The sequence below is a fragment of the Lipotes vexillifer genome, unplaced genomic scaffold (assembly GCF_000442215.2).
Source record: "Lipotes vexillifer unplaced genomic scaffold, Lipotes_vexillifer_v1.1 scaffold90, whole genome shotgun sequence".
Classification (NCBI taxonomy): Eukaryota; Metazoa; Chordata; class Mammalia; order Artiodactyla; family Lipotidae; genus Lipotes; species Lipotes vexillifer.
Window position 1 is genome coordinate 2,569,239 of NW_006782310.1, and position 10,756 is coordinate 2,579,994.

A 10,756-nucleotide genomic window follows, 5' to 3' on the forward strand; every position below is an offset into this window, starting at 1 on the left:
TTTTTTTTTTTTTTTTTTTACCATAATCCCCATAGTTCACTAACCCCTTGGTACTATATGGTAATGGATTCAGTGCTCCCCCGTAGACTGTTTACACAATTTCTTCATTTGTAAAGGGCACTTGGATTTATGTCGTAGATGATTAGATTTTGCCCTGTGATAATGTTTTTTCCTTAGACTTTACTCTTTGAAAGCCTATTTCTCTTCTCTGAGCTCTCTCAGAATCCATTCGTCTCTAATTTCTTTGAGACAACGAAGAACTCTCATTTTGAACTCTTTCTGTATTTCTTTGGGCAGTTCCTCTTGCAACCAAAGGCCTTGGTCTGCCTCTTTCATGTGCTCCTTCCCTCTGTGTGAGTGTATGTGAGTGCATCTTGTGTGCACATTTTATGCACAAATACTGTGTGGCTTCCCTTCTGGCAAATAGGAGGCTTTAAGCCAGCAAGGTCTCCAAAGTCTGCAGCCTTTACTCAGATTGGTGCTCTTCGACTCCCTTTGATCAAAATAATAATTTCCCTGATCCTGGTCAGACACTTTCCCGTGATTTTTATTATGACTACAAAGTGTCGTCTTCTATAGCACAGACACTTATTGTGGCAATTCGGCAATTGTTTGCTTCTTTACTTCTCCAGACCTCAGCTACTTTATGCTCTCTAGTGTCCAGGAATTAGACACTAAAATGACTACCTCTTTTCTTCCTCTGCTTAGTGTAGGGAGATGAGGTACCAGCTTTAATGGGATAAGACAATCAGATATAATGAGCTTGTTCTTAAGCCAATTAAGAGTAAATATGTAAGGATAATTAAAATGGAATTAAACATCCTGTGTGGCAACAAATTTAGCAGTAAGTTCATCTGCTCTGTCTTTGTTCCAAAATTATAAAACATAATTTTGCTTAGATGGACATCTTTGAAATAGATCTTCTTTTGACTTTGTCATAAAACATTTAGAGAGGCATATAGTTTTGTTTTTTTTTTTCCCGATACCCTTAAATATTTTGAACCATACCAAATAGTAACCAGCAACATAAGTTCCACTTCTCACATTGTCCATAATACGTGTTTCTAAAATTTTATGATTTTCTCATTTCCCCAATACTCCTTCCCAAAGTTACTCTTGGTAAATGACCTCAACTCCCTCCTATGGAGAGTATTTCGGCCATACGTAAGCATTAAGCAAATTCCTTTCCTGCATTTTCAACATTTCTGTCTCTAGGTTTTGCCTTTGCCTTCTCTGCTGAGGAAATAAGCTTCTTCCTAATTCTTCTCTTCTTGTAGTCTATTTTATTTCCCTGTGAAATACTTGAAACATATACAAAAATACAGATGCTAATAAAACATAGATCTATATACCTGTCACCTTGACTTCATTCCTAACAAATGTTAGGAGTTTGTTGGGCAAAAAAAATAGATAAAATTTTTGTACTTTTTGTGTTTATAAGTGAGATTGGCCAACAGATTTTCTCTCTCATATTGTCTTTGTTTGTCCTTATTTTGGAATAAAAGTTATATTAACTTCATAAAGTGAACTGAAGAGCTTTCTTTACGTATTCACTGGAATAAGTATAAAATGAGTGGTGGGAGAGTTCCTTGATGGATTGGTAAAATTCGTCTTTAGAGCTTTTGTAATATGTGCTGTGCATGTATGTGGGGAAGGAGGGGTTGTCTATTTATTTTACAAAAGTTTTCACAAATTTACTGAGGTTTGCTATTTTTAATATAGTTTGAAAATTTGCAAACTTGAAATACTTTATGTCTTCAAAGATATTGGCTAAAGTCATAGTAGTATGATTTTTATGCGTATTATACTATTTAAAATCAAATTTTAATTATAATTTTATTTGCCTTGTATATTTATACTGTATCTCAAATTACGTGCCTACCTTTCATTCCTATTCATGTTTATTTATGCCATCTCTCGCTAGATTTATACCTATTTTATTAGTCTTAAAAAAATCCTTTTTCTGTTCTTGATGGTCTTTGTTCTTTTCTGTTTCATGAATGTGTACTCTTATTCTTTACAATCTTTCTCCTTTCTTCTTTCTCCAGTTTTTATTCTATAGTTCATTCATTAACTTCTTGATTTGCACACTTAACTCTTGAATTTCAATATTTTTTCTACTCTCGAATATACACGATTTATTTTTAAAACAAATTCAGCTGCATTTTACAAATTTTGGCATTATCATTTAGAATGTAAATATTTTGTAATTTCCATTACAAAACATTTCTTTAACTCGTGAGGTACTTAGAAGTGTACTTCCAAATGTCCAAATATATAATGAGTCTGGGAAGATTGGAGAGTTGCTATGTTTCTGTTATTGGTATCTAATTTTACTTCTTTGTGTACAGAGAGATGAGGTTTTATATTGTTCTTCAGTATTGTTGAGACTCAGTGGTCAGGTTTTGGTATTTTTTGTTGTTTTTTTGTTTTCTTTACTGTTTCCTGAGTGCTGACCAAAAAATTGCTTTCTCTTAAGGGCTCAGTGCAGTGTCCTATGTTAAATACGTTGGTTTAAGATTGATTATTGAGTTTTTAAAGTCCTTGGTATTCATAAGACAAGTTTTTTGCTTGTTATCTCAATGTCTGGTAAAATATGTTCAGATGTTCCACTGGCATTATGTAGTGCCAATTTCTCTTTTTAATTCTCTCAATTTTAAATTTTGAATGCTATGCTGTTGAAATGGATGCAGGCTCTAGGTCATTGTATCTTTCCAGTGAATTATACCTTTTATACTCAAGGAATTACTTTCTTATCCCCAATAAGGTTTTTTTAACCTTTGTTTATCTTTGATGTTAATATTGTAGTATTGCTTTTTTTGTTGTTTTGAATGTCTGCCTGGTATGTCTTAGTTTATCTCCTCATTTTCTTCTGTTCTATGTGATTTTTATTTTAAGTATATCTCTTGTAAAGCAGTATATAATCAGATTGTGTTACTTTTAAAATCTAATATGAAATCCATTTGTATTTTTTTACTGTGTTGGGGACCTAATCAAATTTTTTTTTTCTCCTTTTATGCCTTCATGTGATTGAGTTTTCCTTCCATGAATTTATTTGGAAGTTATAAGTCCTTTCCATTTCTCCCATTGACTACCTACAGAGTTTTTTGGATGGAATGTCCTATAAATATCAATTAAGTCCATCTTGTTTAATGTATCACTTAAAGCTTGTGTTTCCTTAGCTATTTTCATTTTGGATGATCTGTCCATTGGTGAAAGTGGGGGGTTAAAGGCCCCTACTATGATTATGTTACTGTCGATTTCCCATTTTATGGCAGTTAGCATTTGCCTTATGTATCAAGGTGCTCCTATGTTGGGTGCATAAATATTTACAATTGTTAAATCTTCTTCTTGGATCGATCCCTTGCATGCAAATGGAAATCAGCTGGAGTAGCAATTCTCCTATCAGACAAAATAGACTTTAAAATAAAGACTCTTACAAGAAACAAAGAAGGACACTACCTATAGAGTTTTAACAAACTAACAGTATCTCTCCTGTTTCCAAACAGTGCCAGGGTTATATGGTGTTCTCATTTCAGTCACACCTTCCCATCTCTCATGCAATTGCTGTCTCCTGTTTTTTGGGTTTTTTTTTTTTTCCATTTTGTTTTAATTCTCATTAGTTGTTAGTATTATTTTTCACTGTTAATGTTTATTTGGAGTTACTCAAGTCTGTTAATCTTTTAGCTTGTCATTGCTTCTGCAGCCCACTCATTCATTCTTTGAGTTAATTTCTTTATTTGTTAAGAACATCCACTAGTACTTTTTCAGCAAGATTCTCTAAGGGATAGTTTCCATTTTGGATACTGAAAATATTCTTATATCGTTAATATCATTGCCATTTAAAGGGACTTTATTATTAACAAAATTCTAGATCAATGCTTCTTTTCTTTTGGCCCTTTGAAGATATTTCATTGTCATCTGTAATTTATTGATGATAAGTTTCCTGTGTCTTATTGTGATCCCTTTGGAGGTAATCTATTTTTGTTCAAAACTGTTTTAAGGTATTCTTTTTATTTTTGATGGTTTGCTATTTCAACACATCGGATGGAGGAATGGGTATTTATCCTTTTTGAGATTTGGTATGTTGCTTTATCTGAGGACTCTTATCATTTTTTCAGTTCTAAAACTTTCAGACATTAGCTCTTCAAATATTGCCTCTCTGCCATTTGCTGTGTTTTTTCATTCTCAGACTCCTGTAAATGTGCATCCTGACTGCTTATTCCATTCCCTTTATTTTTTCTCTATCCTGCTTTTTTGACTCATCATTTTTAATGCTGCATTCTAGATATTTTCATCAACTCTATATTTATTCAATAGTTATTTCATTGTATCCATGGAATATTTTTTAAAAATTTAAACTAAATTTTCATTTCTGGAAGTTCTATCTGTTTCTGTTTCAAATCTGCCTATTTTTAAAATTACAGTGTCCTGTTTTTTCATAATGAGTTTATTTTTTGTTTGTTTGTTTCTATTGTTTAAAACAAGGGACAGCAAGTTTTTCTGTTAGGGGCCAGAGAGTAAATGCTGTAGACTTTGCGAGTCATGTGATCTCTGTCACAACTATTCAACTCAGCATTGTAGTGCGAAGGCACATCTAGACAGTAGCTAAACAATTGGGCATGTCTATGTTCCAGTAAAAGTTTATTTACCAGCAGCCACTGGACTGGATATAGTTCATGGGCATTAATTTGCTGACCCTTGATTTAAATCACACTCTATTAAAATCACATTCAAGTGATTCTCTTAACTCAAGCAACTGAGAGTGGTAATTCTTCTGTTTGATGCATCAGCTGACTGTCCCTTATGGTGGATTTTTCCCTTGTGTGTCATAATTTCGAATTGTGAGCTCTATATACAGCCGTCTGTTGGAGGTCATTGTACCTGAGTTGTAGAATTATCCTACAAAGCATACTGGCATTTCAGGCCTCACAGCTAATATTTTTATAAAGGATTGCTGTTTTAAAGTATTACCCTTAAATTACCCTGAATAGGAATCTTCTAAAATACTCCAGTGCTTAGTGCTGTGCATGACACTTGGGGAGCACACAGCTATCAGCTATAATGCTCTCATTATCTCTATTAAAATTAACAGCACTCTTATTGTTATCATTGATCCAGGTCTTATAGAATCTACAAAAACTGTAGTTGTTACCATTTATGCTCCTAAAGTTTTTGAGGATTCTGATTAATTGGAAGACCGTAATTAAAATACTTTTTTATCTAGACCTGGTGCTACTTTGAGTTAAAAATACAGATGGTATTGAGTGAAGTAGACATTATGAAAATTAAAGACAACTAAGGCAAGATAGAAACCCAAAGAAACTTTGGAGATTTCATTCTGAAATATCATCCTTAAAAGAGATAGAATTAAATACATTATCTAATATATATATATATATATATATATATATATATATATATATAGTCAGTATACATATGTGTGTGTACAGGTGCATGTTTTTCCCAATCTATAGTGAATTCATACCTCTTGCTTATTTATCACAGGACACTTGAAATGGACCAAAGCTGAGGATATTGACATAGAAACCCCGGGATCTATTCTTGTCAACACTAACTTGAGGGCATTAATAAATAAACATACGTTTGCTTCCTTACCTCAGCATTTTCAACAATACCTCCTGCTTTTGCTCCCAGAAGTGGATAGGCAGGTAAGTAGAAGTTTCAGACATTTGGTATTAGTCACCAGTTATATTATTATGAACTGGCAGGTCTGTTATCGAAGATGACTGATACATGGATGGATAGTTTTCTAATAATCTAGTATATTTATGTAATTTATATACTTAAATGCTAGCATTGGTGTGTTTGCTTAATCTGCCTAAACAGACTCATTTTTCATTATCACTAGTGAGCAAATTCAAATTTTAAAATACAGCACATTGCCATAGAGTGAAAACAACAGACCTACCTACATTGGGAAGGAAAAACAAAGAAATCAAATGTTCCAGTATCAAATAAATCTTTGAAGTACCTTCCCCTTTGCCCCGAGGGAATATTGAAGTGCAGCAATAAAAAGCCAGGGTTTCTAAGAAATTACGTAAATATTTTCATTCTCAATTCTTTCCAAAAACCATTTAAACCATTTAAAATTTATGTTTGGATTTGGCTTCTGAGAGTCTATCATCGTGAATATGATTGCCTATAAATAATCACCTTTTATCTTTTTTTTTAGTATAACTAAAAATGCTTTAAGTGTATTTTTGTATTTTTTAAAAGCCTCTAAAATAAGGAAATACAAATATAGACTCATAATAGCAGGCATCAATCATCTTCTAAAGCTGTTTCCTTTGAAAAGAAAAAAAATATTTCATCGCATAAACTTTTATTAAATTTCACAAAACTGTTACATTTCCTTGTGATTCTCATTTCAATAAATTTTGACACTGTATATAGTTTCCAGCTGATGGACATAATGTGCATGTGTTTATGAATTTGCATCTCAAAATGACAGGTACATCCATAAATTGAAATGGGCAAGATTGATTCAATATTTCCACATTATTTTGAATAAATTTTCTTAGCTTTTTATTTGATTCTGTTTTCTCCTAACTTACCCACCCTTTCATACATACTTAAAGTTGGATAAGCTGCTATCTTCTATCATTCTTATGTATCTCTTTGGTGGAGATTATTGTTCATATTTAGAAAAATACTATTTTGATTTTGAGTACATTTTTGTTTGAAAATTTGTTCAGTATTTACTATGAATATAATACATGTTTGGTGCTTTGGAATAATGGAAATATCTACTAGTAAGTGCCTGTTGCATGTTTATTGAATCAATGATTAAATACACTCTAGTTGGATACGGAAGCTATATTCCTGAATAATGAAAATATGAGGTAAAAACAGGTAAGCTTAGCGGGGGAGAGCACAAAGTAAACTGAGCTTTTATATGTAGAAGGGAAAAAATCAGAGACAAATATAAGATCCTTGAATTGGGCCTAGAGGTATAGGCAGAATTTGAATTAAAATAGATGGAGATGTATTTTATGTGAAAGATTCAAAGATACCAAATCAAAGCTAATTTTGTGGGAGTCTGGATTATAGGAACAACAGTGCAAATGAGTCTGGAAAGACAAATTAGAAGTCAGTTTTGGAAGATGCCTTGAGTGTGAAGCTAAGGAGTCTAAACAGTGTCCACGCTGTGTTTGCAGTGCAAAGACACTGAGGGCTTTTGAACAGAGCTATAATGTAATAAGATCACTGCTTTTTAAGAAAATTATCCTGGCAATACTGAAAAGGGAATGTTAGAGATGGGAAGCATGAAAGTGTTGTTAGAAGCAATTTTAGTTATTCCAAAAGGCAGAATGAGGGCTTGAATTTGGAGAATAGCATTGAACTTGAAGAGGGGTAGGACCATGCAGTCACCTTCCTCATCACCACCATCATCATTAGCACCATCATCCAGTGGTGGCAATTTTACATTTTGTCAAATAACACTTGAAGCAAGGTATAGGGAGAAGCCCCTGATCATTCTTGGGTTTCAAGCTGGTGTGACTGAGGATTGAGTTCAGGTGTTTAGAAAAACTTTATTTTTTGGCAGGGGGAGGTGGATTTATTAGCTACGTGACTATTGCCTGCACTTCAACATATGTGTGGTTTGTCTTGTTTACAGTTGTACCTCCAGATCCTGGAATAAGATCTGGCATGTATAAAGTACTCAAATCTTCTTGGAAAGAAGAAATGACAAATTGTCCTTGGATTAGCCAGATATTTCAGGAACCCAGGAGGCAGTCTCAATAAGCCTAATATTGAATTCAACCTGTAGCAGTTTCTGTTACTCAGTTTTTTCCAGTCACTGTGAGAAATATAAATGAATAAGGCACAATCCCTGTTCTCAAAGAACATGCAGTCCATTGGGAAATCATTTATTCAAGAAATACTTACTGAGCATGTATTATGTGCTGCATATACTGTGCTAAATACAGAGGCTTCAGGAATGAATCTTCCAGAGGAATAACAGACGGAGGAGAAAGACAACCTCTTGCTGAAATACAGTTTCCTCTTTACTAGGAAAGAAGTCTGATAACTGGATAGATCTATACCAAATTTAGTATAAGACCAGGCAGAGTAACATAAATGTCAAATAGAAATATAAAGTCCTCAGAAGGCACGAAGGATGAAGAACTTTAATCTGAAAGTAGTATTGGAGAAGATTTTATGGTGGAACAGATACTTAACTTGAACCTTGAAGGACTAATAGGTGTTTTGTAAGTAGAGCCAAGGGAAAGTGAATTTTACAGAGGGAGAGCCTGTCACTTACACAGACTTGCTGTGTGTGTGGTAGGGTGCTGTGCTAAAGGGTAATATGGTCTAAACCTCGATGACCCTGGTTGCAGATTAAGCTCTTTTAACTTTTTCTGAAACCAGTGGGCACCGTCAGAGATTTCTCAAATGAGAAACAGCATACATAAAATAATTTAAATAAATATTTCAGTGCCTGGACATAGGGCAGAAGATCCCAAGGATAAATAACATATTGTCATTATTTTCTCTTAGGAGCCAGTAGCTCTGTAAAAAATGTATTGGAGAGGCAGAAAGATAAGACCCGGGGAGACTGGGCAAGAGACAGTCACAGTAGTTGAAATAAGAGATAAGAGTCTGACCTTAGACATTGGCCTTGGAAAAGAAAAGAAAGGACTGAATTCCCGGCATATTTTCAACCCAGAAGAGTGGGAATAAATGACACTGCCTATGGGATGGTCTGGAAGGCAAATGGAGATTTTATTTAGGGTGACTTGGGAGGACAGGAAGGCTCTGTGGGCCTATCAGCATTTGACATCAAGAAGTTGAGAGCTCTTTCTCCGGGCCCTGCTAGAGTTGAGCTCAACCCTATCTCGCAGCAGAAAGGAACAGGCAACTTGATGAAACAACCTTCCAAAACTGGTCTATTTCACTTCAGTTTATAAAAACCCAAAAGTCGGTGAACATCACCATTTTCTAGGCCAGAATGAGTAGGAAAGGCATGGAAATGTGGATCTGATTACAAAGATTTATTTGAGCAAGTGGAAGGTACTGTAATTCTGTGAAATACCTGTGACTTTCACTTGTACAAAAGCTTGTTTTCACGTATTTTTACAAAATTTGAAATTCCCAGTTTTTTCGTTTCCCTCCTTTGACTACCCCAGGTTTCTGCCTGATTTCTCCCCTGAAGCAGTCCTACAGGCTCTCCTATTCTGGGCCAAATGAAGCCAAGGCTTATTTCATTATTACATCTTTAAAATAAGGGAAGCTAGGTTTCCCATATACCTTGCCAGTGCCAACTATCATTAAGCCAACCTGTATTTTTTATTTTTCTATATTTGTACTTTTCTTTCTTTTTCTAGAGGTCTGTTTATCTTAGATTACATTTTTTACATACTTCTAGTTGTTTTATAACATTGTCACAACTAGTTTTATATTTAAGTTTGCTTTCCACACATTATACTGCAAGTAACAGAAAACTGAACTCAAACTGACTTAAATATAAAGGGGATTTATTGGCTCAGGTGATTATAAGATGGAGGTTAGAGTGGGCTTCTGGTTGCTGGTCCTGGAATTCAGTTATTATCAAGGACCCATTTAACTGTGTTTAATGAATTCATTTTAAAAAATCTCTCCCTTGTTGGCACTCTTCTAAACCTGAATCCCTTTGTAGTAGGATGGCTACCTGAATCAAAAAATGGGTATTTGCCTATTAGTTCACATTCATGGGGAAAATACTTCTGTCCCAGTATTTCAAAGATAAACCTGAGTCACACGAATGATACTATGTATCAGTAGATCACAGTGACTATTTCTTAAACAATGACTGTAGCTGAGGAAGTGGAATATGCAAATTGGTTTAAAGCAACCAGACCTATTCCTGAATTTTAGAGTGCTCATCAGCTCCTGAAGTAGAATGGTGCACTGTGGAGATGTCAGGAAAACTTTAGAAATCTGCTTTTTAGGAAGTTCTATTAGAGGCTATGCAATGGAGGGTGGGGGAGAAGTCAACTCTCATGTCCACTGTAGTAGGGTAGGTGTTGATTTGTTTTTTGTTTGTTTGTTTGTTTGTTTTGCGGTACGCGGGCCTCTCACTGTTGTGGCCTCTCCCGTTGCGGAGCACAGGCTCCGGACGCGCAGGCTCAGCGGCCATGGCTCACTGGCCCAGCCGCTCCGCGGCATGTGGGATCTTCCAGGACCGGGGCACGAACCCGCGTCCCCTGCATCGGCAGGCGGACTCTCAACCACTGCGCCACCAGGGAAGCCCTTGAGTTTGGTTTTTAACACGTTGGGTTGAGATGCTTCTATAAACTATATGAAATGTCCAAAGATGGCTATATATATTCAGGTTTTGTGACTGGAGAAGATGGAATTAGTGATTAAAATTTACGTAGATTATACTGTCAGCTATGGGATTTGATGAGACTGTGAGATATCATGGCCATCCCAAAGGAATACATATATTTGTAAGAAAGTATTAGAAAGGGTATGGGAGGATCCAGGGAATAGATAGAAAATAGCAAATCCATGAGAGATCATCAATGGGGAGGTTATGTACAGGCAAGTGTCTCAGATGGACATTAGGAAGTCACTGGGGAGTAAGCGGGACATCTTTTCTTTGTTCCTTTAGATCCACCCTCCACCTTCTTTACTCTGCTTTGCTCCAGGAGGCTGTATATGGAGACTAATCCCCGTATGGACTACTGCATCAAGAGAAAGGATGCCTCTGTCTTCCTTTCTTTTTTTTTTTTTTTTTTTGAATTTT

General features: G+C 35.2%; 1 protein-coding gene across 1 annotated transcript in view; it reads left to right on the forward strand.

Moving 5' to 3' along the window:
• ASXL3 (ASXL transcriptional regulator 3) overlaps positions 1 to 10,756 on the forward strand; it is a 178,098-nt gene that overhangs the window by 98,960 nt on the left and 68,382 nt on the right. The window contains exon 8 of the mRNA XM_007455171.1: positions 5,509 to 5,672. Coding sequence (XP_007455233.1) covers positions 5,509 to 5,672 — 164 coding nt within the window. The remainder of the gene's footprint in view (positions 1 to 5,508; positions 5,673 to 10,756) is intronic.